We start from the raw sequence: 19,469 nt of genomic DNA, 5'->3' as shown, positions 1-19,469 counted from the left end.
ATGGCCATCCATGTTTGTCTGTCACCTGCCCCCTCCATTCATCCCTATCCAGCATTTCCCCTCTCTGCCTGAGGCCTGCCCTGCAATCCATATCCATCCATGCCCATCTGTCCCCTCCATTCATCCCTATGCAGCAATTCCCCTCTCCCTGAGTCCTGCCCTTCCAATCCATGCCCATCCATGCTCCTCTGTCACCTGGCCCCTCCATTTTCCCTATCCAGCATTTCCCCTCTCTGCCTGAGGCCTGCTCTGCAATCCATATCCATCCATGCCCATCTGTCCCCTCCATTCATCCCTATCCAGCAATTCCCCTCTCCCTGACTCCTGCCCTTCCAATCCATGCCCATCCATGCTCATCTGTCACCTGGCCCCTCCATTTTTCCCTATCCAGCATTTCCCCTCTCTGCCTGAGGCCTGCTCTGCAATCCATATCCATCCATGCCCATCTGTCCCCTCCATTCATCCCTATGCAGCAATTCCCCTCTCCCTGAGTCCTGCCCTTCCAATCCATGCCCATCCATGCTCCTCTGTCACCTGGCCCCTCCATTTTTCCCTATCCAGCATTTCCCCTCTCTGCCTGAGGCCTGCTCTGCAATCCATATCCATCCATGCCCATCTGTCCCCTCCATTCATCCCTATCCAGCAATTCCCCTCTCCCTGAGTCCTGCCCTTCCAATCCATGCCCATCCATGCTCCTCTGTCACCTGGCCCCTCCATTTTTCCCTATCCAGCATTTCCCCTCTCTGCCTGAGGCCTGCTCTGCAATCCATATCCATCCATGCCCATCTGTCCCCTCCATTCATCCCTATCCAGCAATTCCCCTCTCCCTGAGTCCTGCCCTTCCAATCCATGCCCATCCATGCTCATCTGTCACCTGGCCCCTCCATTTTTCCCTATCCAGCAATTTCCCTCTCTCCCTGAGTCCTGCCCTCCCAATCCATGCCCATCCATGCTCCTCTGTCCCCTGCCCCCTCCATTCATCCATTTCCAGTAATTCCCCTCTCTCCCTGTGCCCTGTCCTCCTAATCCATACCCATCCATGCTCCTCTGTCCCCTGCCGCCTCCATTCATCCTTTTCCAGCAAGTCCCCTCTCGCCCTTCCATGACCCCCCCCTCGCATCCATGCTACTCTCTCCCATGTCCCAGCCTGGCCCGCCCTCTTCTTCCCCCCCCCCCCCCCCCCCTTCGCATCCATGCCTCGCATCCATGCCCCCCCACCCCTTCGCATCCATGCATCCCTTTTTTTTTTTTTTATTCTTTTAACTTTACCTCCGTGGCGGTTCGTGCAGCGAAGCGTCAGGGAAGGAGGCGGCGCTCCCGACGTCTAGCTTTCCCTTCGCTGTGTTCCGCCTTGTTTTGAAGGCGGAACACAGCGAAGGGAAGGCTAGACGTCGGGAGCGCCGCCTCCTTCCCTGACGTTTCGCTTCCCGATTTGTTTGTTTTTTTCGCGAGGGCGGGGCAGAGACGGCTGGCTGGCTTGAAGGCTTCACACCACGAATCCACGAACCCTACAGCTTCAGTGACGTCAGATGGCTTCAGGGCTTCACAGAACGTTGTCCTCATTAGAACGTTCACGGTGCGTTTTATTATATTAGATATGCGGTGTCTAGATTTAGGCACAGTGTATAGAATATGCTTAATTGATAACTCAATGCCTAAAACTATGCACCTCCATTTACACCAAAGAAAACGTGGTGTAAATCCATGCATGTAGATTTATGTCACTGGGCCATATTCTATAATTATGCCCATGAAATGCCCATTTCACCAATCATAGCCATGCCCTTTTCCAACTGCACACATTAGAATTTAGGCACAGTTCATTACAGAATATGCTTAGTGAGTTGGGCGTGTAAATTCTAATTATTACCAATTAGTGCTTATTGCTTGTTAAATGCTGCTTTCAATGCTAATTAGCGATATAGAATCCGGGGGTAAGTGCTCGCATTAACTCTGTGTTATCCAGTTCGTATGCGCTAATGTAAATGTGCTAGCTAGATAATGTTCCCATACCCATTCCCTGCCCATGACATTTCCCCTCCCCCCCCAATAAATAGTGCGTAATTAGCATGCACCAACTAGCAAATTACTGCAAAACACTTTAGCGCATTTTGCGGTAAGCCTTTCTTCCCATGTTAGGCATGCATTAATACTTAACACTGTTTAATACCAAGAAAAATGTGATGTCCAGTTATGCATTTTTACAGGATAGTTGCGGGAGGGTTAGTGTTGAGATAATCACTATTTTTGTATTTAATTATCTAAATTTTGGGGTGGGGGCTGGGAAGTTGATTGAAGGGGGCAGAAGGTTGCATAGGGCTTCTAGTACCTTGCACTGGCCCTGTACATGAACATTTTGCATGTGTCAAACTAATTGGCCATGTTTTGCTTTGTTAAAGATATAAGCCATACATGACTGATTAAACAGTCTGTTATGTTTAGTGTATTCATTATCATTTTACTCAAAACAAAATGATGGTGTATTATGTAACTGAAGTGATATGTTTCCTTACATATATATCATGATAATATTTTGTTTTTATAGGCATCTGTGTTGCGATGTGCAGGAAATACAAATGGAATGGGTTGTAAGCATTCTGTGGGCACAGGTAAAAATTAAGAAAATGCAGTAATTTACATTTTATTCACTAAAACCCATTCAGACCAATATTCAAAGCAAGCTATGAGTTAACTGATGGTTGGCAAATGTATAATTTGCATATCTGTGTATTTTCAAAAATTCTATGGATAGTATTGGACTGATTAAATTCAGAGGGTGTAATGTTAGCAAGGCTTTTTCATGCAAATGTAACAGGACACACACTTCAATTGCCTCTTATAAAATTCTCACACACATAAAAGTGCACTCAATGATAAGGTGTGTATTTTTACCTGAAGTAGGTGTAGGCATGTTCAAGGTAAATTTGGGGCACAGTATGAACCAAACCATGTTTTACCCAAGTTGTTTATAAAATATGCATATACACAAATTCCAAAACTTGAGTTTTGTAAGTTGGTACTTTTATGGAGTGGTAAATTGATTCTCTTGGTCCTGAGTGACTTTTGTAAGGTTCTTTAATATTGCTGTTATTGAGATGCACCAAAAACAGCAAATCGAACGATGGTGGGCAGAAGATCTTTATTCAGTGGACATCACTTGACATGGACCATGTTTTGGCTCTAAGGCCTGCATCAGGGATCTTCAGTTTCAAACATTACAATGTAACAGCCATATAATAGTAACCAATAAGAACACAGAGTCTTTAAAAAGACTACAAGGGCGTCAAATACGATGGAAGTTTGGTATCTGCAGTTTCAAACAATACAATGTAACGTCCATATATCAGTAACCAATAAGAACATAGAGTTGGAACAACACAATCCCCAAATGTCTTCTCCTGTCAACATTTAAAAAAAGAAGTATGAATGTTACATTGTATTGTTTGAAACTGCAGACCCCTGACAGAGATCTTAGAGCCGAAACACGATCCATCCTTAGAGCCGAAACACGGTCTATGTTGGATCATTTTCATTGAATAAAGATCTTCTGCCCACCATCGTTCACTTTGCTGTTTTTTGTGCATCATCTGTGTTCTGCGGAATGAGCTCGCCTTAGCTTTATTGCTTGTGCTGTTATTGAGACGACACCAGAATCAGGTATTTATTTTGAATGGTGAGTTCTAGGGGAAACGTCCTAGTTTGATCTGCGCCCACTACTGTGTGAGGAAGACTTCTGTGGATGCTTAATATGTGTTTACATTTAACACCGTCATGTTCCAATGTACAGGGTCTTCATTTTCTAGGCTAAATGATTTAACTGCAACACTTTTTGCTGGGTATATCCAGCATTGTAAAGTTATTTTGTTAATATAGAGCTTTTTTCTATGCTCTGTGATGGTAACAGGTAGTGTGGTTATTGTGAGTGTGTAACCATGAGTAGTCTAACATTGGTTCCGTATGAGTACCAGCATCTTTTTTTCCTAGAAAAAAAGCACTGCATAGAGCTGATGTAAATATGCGCACCTAGATTACAAAATACCGTGCACTGCCCAAACTTTGCCCACCTACAAAATATATGCTATCACATCTAAGTGCTTACTAAGGGAGTCTTTTACAAAGGTGCGTTAGCGTTTTTAGTGTGTGTGCTAAATGCTGAAGATGCCCATAGGAATATATGAGCTTCTCTAGCGTTTAGCGCATGCTTATTTTTAGTGCAAGCTAAAAATACTAGCATACCTTTGTAAAAAGACCCCTTACAGAATATGATCTAGCCAGAAACTGTTCATTTATGCACGCATGTGTTCGCATAATCTTATTTTGGATAATGTGGGATATAAATACCAATAAATAAATGACCAGAATATTGGCATCTATGTGCATTTTTGTTGGCTAAAATTAGGCAACCTATAGAATTCCCCCTCAGTGGGCAATTCTGTAACAGGGCACCTCCATTTAGTCTCCCCAAGGACATACAGTAGAAGTCTATTCGATAAAGGAACCTGGGTACTTAGGTATTGTTATAAGAATACTAGAGTAACCCAGCATCGGCACGCCTAATATTTAAGCACTTACACTTACGTCAACCACAGAGCTGGTGTAAGTGTAAGCACCTAAGTGTAGCAGGAATGTTCATAACTTACAGTATTCTGCAAGTTACATGTGTTTATTTAAAACATTTCTATCCCACTGTATCCAACGATTCTAGGCAGGTTACAACTGTTACAAACATAAAATTTTACATGTTAATTACTAGACAAACAGTACTCACTAACATTAATAAAAAAACTTTTAAAACTAACAAAGTACTAAAATTTCAGGCAAAACTACAAAATCTTTAACAAAAAGAAAAGCTTTCAAGTTTTTTCCGAATTGTGCAGCAGAACTAATTTTGCTAATTTCCACTGGTAGAGCATTCCATAATATCGCCCCTCCAAAATAAAGGATGAAGGAGTGATAAGTGTTTAACCTAATGACTTTGAAAGAAGGCACATCCAGCAGTAATTTATCAGCAGAGCGCAGACTTCCATTGGGAGCCCCACCTATACCCCACCCATGCTCTGCCCCTTTTCAAACTAGGTGCTATACTATACTATTGGAGTTTTATGTACCACTAGTTTTCCAAAAGGATTCACAGCGGTTTACAATATAAGAAAACAAAACTCCAACAATGAGGAGGAATTCACAATTATAAAACAATAATAATTATTATTATAAAAACATAACAAGATAGAACAGAATTAAGATTAAAAACAAAAATCATTAGAAATGAGTCAGAGTTGTTGTTAAAACAAATACATTTTTAACATTTTCCTAAAAGAGAAATAGGAAGGCGCAAACGTCAGATTCAGAGGTAACTTATTCTATACTCTGGCCCGAAAAAAAGACAAGAACCCTCAAAAATAGATTTAAATCGGATGTTTTAAAGAAGAAAAACCTAGGTGCCCTTTTACTAAGGTGCATAGGCACCTACTCTCGTACAATGTGCGTCAAATTGGAACTACCACCCGGCTAACGCATTCCTCAAGCGGTAATTCCATTTTTCACATGTGTCCAAAACACAGCGTAGAAAATTTCTACCGCATGGCAGTAATTGGCAGTGTATGCGTGCTGACAATTATCACCTGGTTAACGCATGAGACCTTACCGCTCTCAGTGGGTGGCGGTAAGGTCTCAGGCCGAAAATGGACACGCGCTGGTTTTAACTTTGCCGCACGTCCATTTTCTGCCACAAAAAAAGGCCTGTTTTGCAGGCATGCTGAAAAATGTACTTGTGCACATCCAAAACACATGCCTACACCAGCGCAGGCCATTTTTTGGCATATCCTTAGTAAAAGGACTCCTAGTTTCAAAGTTCTTAAGAAACCTAATTTTCTATCTGCAGATAGAAACACCAACAATTTGGATAAGCCATACAGTCTTTATCTGCCTACATTTTTCTCAGTTTCTATGCAAATATGCACAATTCAAGTTTAGCCAGAGCTGCCAGAGAGGCCCAATCACTGATAGGGCAATTTTAAGACGTTCTCCTAGCCTAGGGTTACCATCAGGCTTATTTTCGAAAGAGAAGAGCGCCCATCTTTGGACACAAATCGGGAGATGGGCGTCCTTCTCCCAGGGTCACCCAAATTGGCATAATGGAAAGCTGATTTTGGGCGTCCTCAACTGCTTTACGTCGCGGGGATGACCAAAGTTCACAGGGGCGAAGGTGGGACTGGGGCGTGCCTAACACATGGGCATCCTCGACCGATAATGGAAAAAAACAGGGCGTCCCTGATGAGCACTTGAGCGACTTGGTCCATTTTTTCTTACAACGAAGCCTCAAAATGGTGCCCGAACTAACCAGATGACCACCGGAGGGAATCGGGGATGACTTCCCCTTACTCCCCCAGTGGTCACTAACCCCCTCCCACCCTCAAAAAAACCTTTTTAAATATTTTTTCCAGGCTCTATGCCAGCCTCAAATGTCATACCCAGCTCCCTGACAGCAGTATGCAGGTCCCTTGAGCAGTTTTAGTGGGTGCACTGCACTTCAGGCAGGCGGACCCAGGCCCATCCTCCCCTACCTGTTACACTTGTGCTGGTAAATGTGAGCCCTTCAAAACCCACCAGAAACCCACTGTACCCACATGTAGGTGCCCCCCTTCACCCCTTAGGGCTATGGTAGTGGTGTACAGTTGTGGGTAGTAGGTTTTTGGGAGGTTTGTGGGGGCTCAGCACCCAAGGTAAGGGAGTTATGCACCTGGGAGCAATTTCTGAAGTCCTCAACCCCCCACCAGCCACAGAGTCTTCTTCAGCGCCGGTCAACTCCGGCGCCTTCGCTGATGATCTCTTTCTGACTCCATACGTTCTGCATGCACGTCCTGCACGAGGCTACATGCAGGACATGCAAGCAGGATTTAAGGAGTCAGAAAGAGATCATCAGCGAAGGTGCTGGAGTCAACTGGCGCTGAAGAAGAGTCTTCAGCTGGCGGGGGTTGGGGACTCCTGCCAGCCAAGGTGGCAACAGGGGAAGGTTGGCAGCGGCGACAGGGGAGGGTCGGCGGCAGGGGGTCCAAAGTGGCAGGGATTGGCAGCTGGGGGAGGCGAGCTAAACAGTGCCCCCCACCTCGGGCTCTGGACCCGCCGAGGTCTGGCTACGCCCCTGCTTACCACGCAGCCATTCTGGGAGGGAGCACTTAACCGCCATCCATTATGGTGGTTGTAAGGGCTTCCTTGCTAACCTGGTGGTAACCGGGCAGGGCACGGTGCTCCACGATTACCGGGTTAGCACCGGTGCTACAAAAATAGAAAATATTTTTGTAGCACCAGAAATGGCAAGCACTGGGGACGGGAACTACTGCCCAGCTCCTGTGGTAGTTCCGGATTGGCACAAGGGAAGCCCATTGCCACGCACCTACCCTTTAGTAAAAGGGCCCCTAAGTTAGCTTGCGCTAGTTAGCATGCGCTAATCATTTAGCTCTTGCTAGATAACTTGGGAATGCCCACTGTCTTCTCATGAAATGCTCCTCCTACAAATATATATATATATATATATATATATATATATATATATTTAAATAGGTAACAAGCGAGTTACAGTAGATAAGAAGGCAAAGTACCGCAAAATGTTTTAACATGTTCTGTGGAAGCCTGCTAGTATGTGCAAACCATGCATTAAGGGCTTAATGCTCTTTAGTAAAAGGGCCTCTAAGCACTGTTCCCTCTAAGCTGAGTGAACAGTAGGGAGTGGTTCTTCAATATTGTGTTTTCAATCTCTAGACAGGCAGGTTTCCTGCAGTCTGGAGAGCTTGCCTTTGTCCCTCATTATTGAAAATATGATAGTGAAACAGCACCACTCACTGGCAGGACTGAAGTTAGAGTACTCCTGCTCAGCTTAGAGGGAACAGTGACTCGAAGGGGTCCTTTTACTAAGGTGGGCTGAAAAATGGGCTGCGCTAGTATAGGCGCGTGCTTTGGGTGCACGCAGATCCATTTTCAGCGCGCCTGTAAAAAAGGCCTTTTCAAAATTTTTGCTGAAAATGGACGTGCGGCAAAATAAAAATTAGCCACGTCCATTTTGGGTCTGAGACCTTACCACCACACATTGACTTAGCAGTAAGGTCTCATGCGGTAACCATGCAGTAATTGTCTATGCGCATAGAATGACGAGTACCGCCCAGTTTCTACCGCATGCAGGAAAATAACAATTATTTTCCTGCACGCGTAGTGGACGCACATAAAAAATGAAATTACCACCCAGGCCACATGGTAGCCGGGCGTGAACTCCAAATTGGCATGCGTAGGCACCTATGCAACTTACCAGCTTATTTTCAAAGGAGAAGGGTGGCCATCTTCCAACACAAATCGGGAGATGGCGGCCAAATCGGCATAATCAAAAGCCGATTTTGGCAGGCCTCAACTGCTTTCCGTCACAAGGCCAGCCGAAGTTCAAGGGGGGCGTGTTGGCAGTGTACCGAAGGCGGGACAGGGGCATGGTTAAGAGATGGCCGTCCTCGGCCGATAATGGAAAAAAGAAGGGCAGCCCTGACGAGCATTTGGCCGACTTTACTTGGTCCCTTTTTGTTTACGACCAAGCCTTGAAAAGGTGCCCGAACTGACCAGATGACCACCGGAGGGAATTGGGGATCACCTCCCCTTACTTCCCCAGTGGTCACCAACCCCCTCCCACCCAAAAAAAACGAATTAAAAAATGTTTTTTTGCCAGCCTCTATGCCAGCCTCAAATGTGGTACCCAGCTCCATCAAAGCAGTATGCAGGTCCCTGGAGCAGTTTTTAGTGGGTACTGCAGTGCACTTCAGGCAGGTGGACCCAGGCCCATCCCCCCCCCCCCACCTGTTACACTTGTGCTGGTAAATGGGAGCCCTCCGAAACCCATCAGAAACCCACTGTACCCACATCTAGGTGCCCCCCCCCCCGTTACCCTTTAAGGGCTATGGTAGTGTTGTACAGTTGTGGGTAGGGGGTTTTGGGGGGCTCAGCACCCAAGGTAAGGGAGCTATGCACCTGGGATCAATTTGTGAAGTCCACTGCAGTGCCCCCTAGGGTGCCCGGTTGGTGTCCTGGCATGTGAGGGGGACCAGTGCACTACAAATGCTGGCTTCTCCCATGACCAAATGGCTTGGATTTGGCCGATTTTGAGATGGCCGCCATTAGTTTCCATTATCGGCGAAAACCAATGTTGGCCATCTCTAAGGGCGGCCCAAATGTTGAGATTTGGCCGGCCTCGACCGTATTATTGAAACGAAAGATGGCCGCCCATCTTGTTTCGATAATACGGTTAGGTACACCGCTTTACGGGGCCGTCATTAGAGATGGGCGCCCTAAGCTTTTAGCTGGAAATGAATCAGTTTAGGAGTTTAAAAGTTCACTTTCAAGTATCTACAACTCTATCCTGTTCTGTGGGCTGTGGAGACTAACTCCACAGTATACCCAGACCCTGGTAGACTCAAGGAGAGGAATATGGGTCTTGAGGATTGAAATGGGGTCATTCCTTAAGGCATTGTGTAACTCTGCCACAGAGCCCATTTAATGGGATTCTTTTGTGTAAAAGGTCAAGCTGTGACTCAACTACTTTTGTTTGTCCTGTTTACAAAGAAGAAAACAATTCAATAGAATAATGTCTAATATAAATGAGAATAATAAGTTCTGACTACTTCTGGCAAATAAAAATGTGAACTCATCAATACTGCAAGTAAAAATGAAACTGCAGAAGGTCTTTTGTAATATTTCTATGAACTGGAATAAATTATTAGGGTTGAAAATTGATTTTTCTTTGGCAGAATGCTTCCATAGTCCAATTTTTATAATATTGAGTTTGACACATCTGTGTGAAGTGTTTGTAAGGACACTTACATTATGCCTATTTTATGTAAGCAAAAATATATTTTAGAAGTCAATAAAAACCATCACATTAAAATCCCCACATTAATCATTTTCACAACTTTTTTTTAGTGTGTAACCCTGACTACCTAGTGAATTACTACTCTATTAAAATAAGATGGGGTAGGAAAGGACCATCAGTAGTCAATCAAACATGACTTCTTACCAGTCATTACAATTTGCATCCTTTGTTAGTTTTTCTTCATCATCCTGCCCAATATTTTTAAGTTTTGTAAAGATGGATATTGAAATAAAATAATGAAGTGGTCCTTTTACTAAGGTGCTCTGAAAAATGGTCTCCGGTAGCATAGACGCGTGTTTTGGGCGCGCGGAAAAACATTTTTTAGCACACCTGTAAAAAAAATGCCTTTTTTAAGATTTTTGACCAAAATGGGCGTGCTGCAAAATAAAAATTGCTGCGCGTCCATTTTGCCCCTTTGGAACAGAGTTTTTGTTTACCTGGAATTAGATCGCAAAAGACAGTTTGATGTTGCTGCCATTGCAAAATTGAAAAATAAAAGTTTGAGTTCTTGCATAAACTGTGGATTACAGGGAGGGGCATAATGGAACAGAAACGCCTATCTCCATGGGCGTTTATCTCCGAGAACGGGTCCGTGAAGGGGCGGGGCGGATCGTATTTTTTAAAAGAAAAAGACGCCCATGTTTTATTCGTCAAGGTGTGAGCTGGGCGTTTTTGCTTTTCAGCGATAATGGAATATGAAATCGCCCAGCTCAAAAATGAATAAATCCAAGGCATTTGTTCGTGGGAGGGGCCAGGATTCATAGTGCACTGGTCCCCCTCACATGCCAGGACACCAACCGGGCACCCTAGGGGGCACTTTTACAAAAACCAAATAAAAGGTAAAAGAGCTCCCAGGTGCATAGCACCCTTCCCTTGGGTGTTGAGCCCCCCAAATCCCCCTCAAAACCCACTGCCCACAAGTCTACATCATTACTATAGCCCTAAGAGGTGAAGGGGGGCACCTACATGTGGGTACAGTGGGTTTGGGGGGGTTGGACGACTAGTAGCATTAAGCAGCACAATTGTAACAGGTAGGGGGGGGATGGGCCTGGGTCCACCTGCCTGACGTCCACTGCACCCCCTAACAACTGCTCCAGGGACCTGCATACTGCTGCTTGGGAGGAGGGTATGACATTTGAGGGTGAAAGTAAAAAGTTGTGAAACATCATTTGTTGTGGTGGGAGGGGGTTAGTGACCACTGGGGGAGTCAGGGGAGGTCATCCCCGACTCCCTCTGGGGGTCATCTGGTCATTTAGGGCACTTTTGGGGGCCTTATTCGTCAAAAAACAGGGTCCAGGAAAAGTGTCCTAAATTCTAGCTCAAAACTGTTCCATTATCGGCGAAGGGCGCCCATCTCTGTTCGCCCGATAACCACGCCCCAGTTCCGCCTTCGACACGCCTTCGATACGCCCCGTCAACTTTGTCCGCATCCGCGACGGAGTGCAGTTGAAAGCGTCCAAAGTTCGGCTTTCGATTATACCGCTTTATTTGTTTTTGTGAGAAGAACGCCCATCTCCCGATTTAGGTCGGAACTTGGGCGTTATTCTCGTTCGATTATAAGCTGGAGGGTGTCTTTGGATCCGAGAGGCGAGAGTGAACTGATCCCTGAGTACATGAATGTTTCCCAATTCCCCGGATCTCTGTTCCGGTCATTGACCCACTCCCAAGCTCGACTGCATTTGTGCTGGAACTGATGAGTTCGGGGAGAGTGGCCCTCAATTTGTCTAATCTGCTTTGTGACCCAGAGCAGGAGCTAGCGCAGGGGTGAGACCCGGGTTACAAAAGACAGCCACACATTAAAGTACAGCATTTCCAATACTTGTCACATGACCTTCCCCTTACATTGATCATTTAATCAATTTCACTTGTACTCTTTGAATGGCCTGACAACTCTTGAAAAATTTTGACACAGCATCCTAAAAGATCATGCACATGTGTTCTTTTTTGCAGAATCCATTTCTGACATGTTCAACATCCATTACCCATATCAAGGAAATGACCTACATCATTGGTTCCCAAACGTGGTCCTGGAGGCACCCCAGCCAGTCAGGTTTTCAGGATATCCACAATGAATATACATGAGAGGGATTTACATACAGTGGAGGCAGTGCATGCCAGATCGCTCTCATGAATAATTGTGGATATTCTGAAAACCTGACTGGCTGGGGTGCCTCCAGGACCACGTTTGAGAACCACTGACTACATGATAAGAATTAACTTCTTATTTCCTATATTTTTTACTCTGTACAGAATTACTGTATGTAAGAAACTGTGTCATTCAGAAACAGATGATTCCTTTTCATAAAGGATACTTTTTGGTAAGGAAAAGTTCAAGATAGGACTCTTTTGTCAGTGCCAGGGGACCACAAAGAGACATCACCCCTTGAAGTACATCACAAATGCTGATTAATTCTTGTTGATTTTGCCTTCATTCCTTAGCTGGTGACCCTCTCATTACCTCTTCTGATATTGGCAAAATGAAGGATCAGCAGGCATATACATGACTTTCTCTTACTCTGCTGATGCTGACATTCAATATGGCATCAGCTGGTCTTGCACAAATCTAAGCAGCACATTTAAATTTGTTTAGTATTGGGATGTTAAGCCTAACATAATGGCAATGTAGACTAATGCAGTACTTTGCATTAATTAATATTTAAAGTAGGCATAAGGGGTTAGATTCTATGTATGGCGCATAAAAAATCCATGTGGTAAAAAAAATATGTGTGGCGTACTCTCTAAAGTATGCCTAAATTTTATAGAATAGGCTTAAATTTTCACACGTTATATAGAATACACCAAGCACCTCTCTACACGACCAAATTTGGTTGTTTCCATTTAGGTTGTGTTTTACTGTGTATAAATCCTGACACCTAAATTAGGCGCAGAGCAGGTGTATTCTATATTAATGCACATAGATTTTAGAAACACCCACGACTCACCCATTCCATTCTTATAACCACATCCACTTTTCAACTGTGCAACTTGGAATTTACACATACCATGTTATAGAATACACTTAGAGGGGCATAATCGAAAGGGACGCCCAAGTTTTGCTGAGGACGTCCTCGCAAAACGTCCCAGTGGAGGGGTGGGGAAACCCATATTATCGAAACAAGTATCATCTTTCATTTTGATAATACGGTCGGGGCGCCCAAATCTTGACATTTAGGTCGTCCTTAGAGATGGTCGTCCCTAGACTTGGTCATTTCTGATTTTCGGTAATAATGGAAACCAAGGACGCCCATCTCAGAAACGAGCAAATGCAAGCCCTGTGGTCATGGGAGGAGCCAGCATTCGTTGTGCACTGGTCCCCCTGACATGCCAGGACACCAACCGGGCACCCTAGGGGGCACTGCAGTGGACTTCAGAAATTGCTCTCAGGTACATAGCTCCCTTACCTTGTGTGCTGAGCCCTCCAAAACCCACTCCCCACAACTGTACACCACTACCATAGCCCTTAGGGGTGAAGGGGGGCACCTTGATGTGGGTACAGTGGGTTTCTGGTGGGTTTTGGAGGGCTCACATCACCACAAGTGTAACAGGTAGCTGGGGGATAGGGCTGGGTCCGCCTGCCTAAAGTGCACTGCACCCACTAAAACTGCTCCAGGGACCTGCATACTGCTTTGATGGACCTGAGTATAACATTTGAAGCTGGTATAGAGGCTGGCACAATATTTTTAAAGATGTTTTTTTAGAGGGTGGGAGGGGGTTAGTGACCACTGGGGGAGTAAGGGGAGGTCATCCCTGATTCCGGTGGTTATCTGATCAGTTCAGGCACCTTTTTGAGGCTTGGTCGTAAGAAAAAATAGACCAAGTAAAATCGCCCAAGTGCTCGTCAGGGACGCCCTTCTTTTTTCCATTATCGTTTGAGGATGCCCATGTGTTAGGCACGCCCTAGTCCCACCTTCTCTATGCTTCCGACACGCACTTTGAACTTTGGTCGTTCCCAAGACGGAAAGCAGTTGAGGACGCCCAAAATCAGCTTTCCATTATGCCGATTTGGGTGACCCTGGGAGAAGGACGCCCATCTTCCGATTTGTGTCGAAAGATGGGCGTCCTTTCGAAAATGAGCCTGATAGTGGTTTGAGCTTGTACATCTTAACTAATGCCAATTGGTGCTGATAATTTCTTTTTAACATCCAATTAACAGCGCTGTTTAGCTAATTAACCAATTGAGGGGGGTCTTTTACTAAGGCGCACTCACATTTTTGATGCGCGGTAAAATTGGGTGCACACTAAACATTGGAGGCGCCAATGCATTCCTATGGGTGTCTCTAATGTTTAGCGCACGCCAAAAATGTGAGCATGCCTTAGTAAAAGACCCCCTGTTATGTGCATGGTTGTAGAATACGCTTCGGTTTCCACGTAGAAATTAAGGCATGATATTTAGAATTTGGGGGAAGGTGGGGAGGGAGGAGGAATTGTTACTCTGACCTCTGTGCCTACCACTTCTGCTGCAGTCTTCTTCCATGCTGGTAGCAGTAGTAATACACAGCTACAACAGGCACAGCATGGGACCTTGGAGCAGCACACATTCTCAGACTCTGATAAGCCCTAACCTCTCCTCTGCACAGGTTTTCTATAACCAAGGGAATCCCTTCAGAGGAGGGGTGGGGCATACATACACCCTGACATTACACACCTATTCTAAAGAACCATGCTGAGCATTAGGTAATGATATCTTTATTAAAATTACTAGTAAAACATGCCCGTTTCTGGAAGAAATGAAACGGGCGCTAGCAAGGTTTTCCTCCCGACCCCCCCCCCTACCCACCCCTTCGGCGTTGTGAAGCCACTTACCGCCATTGCTCCGCACCTTGTCAACGCACATCACCTTCATCCACTGACGCCATTGCTCCGCCCTCGATCTTTGACGCCATTGCTCTGCCCTCGATGTCATCACGTTTGACGCGAGGGCGGGGCCCAGACACAGTGATTTTGGTGGCTTCACCACCACAAACCCTTCGAACCCGAAGGAAGTGCCCGCAGGAAGTGACACTGACGTCAGTGTCCTCAGAACGTTGAGGCTGAGTTTTATTATATAGGATTATATACTGCTTGTCATGCCAAAATGTCTGTTCAAAGCAGTTTACATAAAACACATTCATAAAATATTGATACAAACACTGACACATCTAAAATTTCACTCAAAAAGCTTGAAACCTAAAGCCTCCTCTAGAAGATTAACATTTTCAAGTACATGTCTTCAAAAGCGTCTTAAAATGTTTAATAATATTCTCCAGCTCAGCAGCGCACCTATCTTATATGGCACCCGGAGCACAGCACACATCCCTCCTCCAAGCAAGGAGGTGCACAGAGCAGGCGCGCGGCTGTCGGCTCTGATGGTCCCCTGCCCTCTCTGACATCAACTTCTTGTTCTGGGGCAATGGACCAGCAGAGCCGACAGCCACATGCCTGCTCTGCACACCCACCACCCCACCCCAGGTACTCTAGATCTTCAGCCTAAATTCCTTGTATACACAGTTTCATCATGCCTGTCAAAATTTGGCACCAGAGGCTGTTGCCTATGTTCCCTATGCCTAAATTCAGTTTATACAGGCTGGTTATACAAAAACAACTATGACCACTAGACCTATGTAGGAAACATGCTTTGCCGTCATCTACTGAATCAGGTATATGCATCACTGCAATAAAACCACATTTCTTCTCTACAATAATAGTTACTGCTTAAAATTAGATTCCATTCCAATGGAGAAAGAACTGCAACCCAGACTCCCTCTGTTACAACCAATTTGCAAAAGAAACAATTACATTTCCTTGTAATCTATGGTTCAAGAAAGTGAGATATTTCCACTACACTGTACAGCAGTGATTTTTTTTTTTAGCTTTTTCAACCCAGCTGCTATAATGATGTGATATATCACAGAAAACTAAGTGTTACTTAATGGAGTTGCAGTGTCATATTTTAATAACCAGTCTATAAAGTAAGAATGTTATAAATATGTCTTTATATTAAAAGTTTTTGCTTTCTTTTATAAAAGTTCATTCCAAATGGATCTCACTTTAGAAATTCTTCTAGCGCAGTTCCTTTTGTCTGAATTTTTCTTTATTCTGATCCACAAGTGTGTATTTACTAACCTATGATGCATGGTAATGATTATTAATGTTCATTCTTTACCATAGCAGCCATTATGGCAGTAGGTTTTGTTCACTAGTAATCTTCATAATCCACATTCATTTTTCAATTGTTTTCTATTCCTCCAATTTAAAATCTATTGCCACACAAACTATTTTCATAGATTTCTTTTCTCCAGGAACGTGTCCATACCTCTTGAAATACATTATGTTAGTCACTTTGCTGTGTCCACCAGTAGTAGATTCCATGGCTTAATTGTGTGCTAAATGGGAAAAAAAAATCCTTTATATGATTTATTTTCAGTCTGTTGGTTGTTAGTTACATGGAGTGTATGATTTTAGAGATTGCACCACCAACAAGAAAGGACTTAAAGATCTGGGGGGCCCTTTTACTAAGCCACGTAGGTGCCTACAAGCGCCAGTTTGGAACTACCACCCAGCTACCACATGGCCCGAGTGGTATTTTTACACGCATCCACTACTCATGCCAGAAAATTTCCGGCATGCGGCACTAACCGGGCGGTAATCAGCAGTGTACGTGTGCTGATGATTACTGCCTGGTTAAAGCGTGACACTTTACCGCTAAGTCAGTGAGTGGCGGTAAGTTCTCAGGCCCAAAATGGACGCGTGGCAATTTTTATTTTGCCGCACATCCATTTTTGGCTAAAAAAAAGGCCTTTTTTGCAGGTGTGCTGAAAAATGGACCTGCACGCATCCAATACATGCGTCTACACCAGTGCAGGCCAGTTTTCAGCGCATCTGTCAGGCCCCGGAGTAGAGTAGTGAGTTCCTGTGTCAGACAAAGTCCAACAGCCAAACAACTCTGATCTTACCTTGGGGAACGGAGATGAAGGGCCAAGGTCCCACAGCACAGTCCAGGTCCAGGCAAGGTTCAAAGACAGGCGGCAGGCAAAAGGCAAAGTCCAGGTCAAGCAAAGGTTCAAAGGCAGGCAAAAGGCAAAGTCCAGGTCCAAGCAAAGGTTCAAAGGCAGGCAGTAGGCAAAAGGCAAAGTCCAGGTCCATGCAAAGGTTCAAAGGCAGGCAGCAGGCAAAAGGCAAAGTCCAGGTCCAAGCAAAGGTTCAAAGGCAGGTGGCAGGCAAAAGACAAAGTCCAGGTCCAAGCAGCGGTACAAAAGGCAGGCGGCAGGCAAAAGGCAAAGTCCAGGTTCAAGCAACGGTTGAAAGGCAGGTGGCAGGCAAAAGGCAAAGTCCAGGTCCAAGCAAAGGTTCAAAGGCAGGTGGCAGACAAAAGGCAAAGTCCAGGTCCAAGCAGCGGTACAAAAGGCAGGCGGCAGGCAAAAGGTAAAGTCCAGGTCCAAGCAAAAGGTTCAAAGGCAGGCAAAGGGTAAAGTCTAGGTCCAAGTAAAGGTTCTAAGGCAGGCGGCAGGCAGAAGACAAAGTCCATGTTCAAGCAACGAGAGAAATAGGCGCCCAGGAATCCACACACGTTGAAGCCGAAGCAGCGAGTGTCAAAAAGTGCTGCTCTTAAATAGCCCTCCCCATCAGGAGGGCAGGGAACAGCTGGTAGGAGGCGGAGCACATCGTCAAAGGCCAAACAGCCCCGGATTGGCCGGCCAGAAGAGAGAGGCGGCGTCAACCGCGGGTGACCAATCCGAGCGTCGAGAAGAGCGTCTCCATCTTCTTAGGCCCCATGCCCAGAACAGACTCCTTCGGGGACGCCGGCACTGCCAACATGGCCGGCGATCCCCAGCCACAACTGCAGCAAGCCGGAGCCGCCCAAACGGCCGACAGCATGCTTCTGAGGCGCTGGCGATGACCAGCGTCGGTCCGATTCTCCTGCCCCGCGCCTCCTCCAGCAGAGTCGCAGGTGGGGAACGCGACAGCATCTTAGTAAAAGGACCCCTCAGTTTGCTATCATATCATAAGCCATAAAATTGTACTGTTCTGAAGCCTTCTGATCACCAGATCCATCATCCTCTCCCCCATCTTTCCCCTTTAGACTATCATTGGAATGCCACTAATATATTCTGATTTTGTCATCTTGTGCTCATACCGTCCTGACCTAAGGAAGAAAGCTATGGCTTTTCAAAGTTAATCATAAATGTATTGTTAGTCCAAAATTGAAGGTATCATCTTGTTTTTCATTTTATTTTGTTCTATCATCATATTTCTTCTCTGCCCTCTCTTTTCGAAGCTGAAGATCCCTATCCGATTTTGCCATTTTTCATAAAGGAAATGTTCCTTCCCCTTGTATCATTCCTGGGTCCAGTATTCAAAAGGGTTTAAATGGACAGGAGAGGCTCCAGCCCAATTAAACCCCGATGAGTGAGCCAGCACTCAATATTCAGCAGCAGTTACCATGTTAGTGCCGTTGAATATGTCTACTAACCAGCCATCTCCTAGCAGGGTAGGTTAGGAGTAGCTTAGGGTGGAGTTAGGGCAGAGCATGGACTTAGCCGGTTAGTGATGATTTTCAGTCCGCTGACCAGCTATGTAATTACATAAAGTTAGGACAACAAAACAACTGCCCTAACTTTTTGTGCCGAGTTAACCAGGCACTGACCTGAATATTGGCCAGTGCCCAGTTAACTTCCAGGTTGGCAGACATACCCGGATATTCAATGCCAGGTGTCACACTTACCACAGCATTATATATCTGGGGCTAGTTCAGTCCGTGGCTAGAAGAGGATTATTGGCTGCTTACTGCCAGGGCTGAATGTCAGGCACTCTGGGGTCAGTATTCAAATTTAGGTGGCCAGGAGAGGCTCCTGGCCATGTAAATCACTTGTCTGAATCTAAGTGGTAACATTCAGTGGCACTTGTCCATACAGTGCAACTAAATATTGTATGTTAATGGCCAACCTCTAACAGGTGAGTTTAGGGCTGGGCCGGGGGCAGAGTTTGGGTGCAGTGGCTACCTGTTTAGTGGCAGTATTCGGCCCACTAACAATCTAGGAACCTGTGTAAATTTAGGACAGAAAAAAGAAGATATCCTAACTTTATACGGTGAAAGTAACCTGCACCAGTCTGAATATTATCCAGTGTCCTCATAAAAAATTATTACCGAGATCCCTAGACCTTTGTGTCCTGACCCCCCCCCCCCCCCCCCCACAGCCTGATCCTCCCTTCCACCTATTCCCTGAAGGTACAGCAAGATAGGCCCAAGCCCCGCACCCCCACTGGACCCCCCCCCCCCCCCCCATGCCTACCTTGAAGAATCCCTACTTGCAAGGCTGCTGCTAGAGGTCACGACAGCCATTTTGAAGTAGCCTCCAACATGGGCAAGAGTGAATGGGCATCATTTCTGCCATGGATCATCAAGGATTTGTCAAGGTAGACCCAGGAGGCGGGGCTGGTGCAGGTGGGAGAGCCCAGGCCTACCCTGTATCTTCAAGGGGTGAGTGGGAGGAGGGAATGGGTTGGAGGGGATGTTTTCCATTCCAGGGGAGTAGGGGGATAGGGAAGGAGGACCAGTACCTGGGCAATATTGTTTCTAAAGAATCTGTTT

The 19,469-nt window shown here is 45.5% G+C and overlaps 1 protein-coding gene across 2 annotated transcripts in view; it reads left to right on the top strand.

Moving 5' to 3' along the window:
* ARAP2 (ArfGAP with RhoGAP domain, ankyrin repeat and PH domain 2) overlaps nt 1–19,469 on the top strand; it is a 508,912-nt gene that overhangs the window by 465,732 nt on the left and 23,711 nt on the right. For both annotated transcript variants that reach the window (XM_030191273.1, XM_030191272.1), the window contains exon 30: nt 2,546–2,609. In XM_030191273.1, coding sequence (XP_030047133.1) covers nt 2,546–2,609 — 64 coding nt within the window. The remainder of the gene's footprint in view (nt 1–2,545; nt 2,610–19,469) is intronic.

Source organism: Microcaecilia unicolor, chromosome 2 (assembly GCF_901765095.1).
Source record: "Microcaecilia unicolor chromosome 2, aMicUni1.1, whole genome shotgun sequence".
NCBI lineage: Eukaryota > Metazoa > Chordata > Amphibia > Gymnophiona > Siphonopidae > Microcaecilia > Microcaecilia unicolor.
Note: the sequence above shows the minus strand (reverse complement) of the source record. Positions and strands in the feature narration are given on the sequence as shown.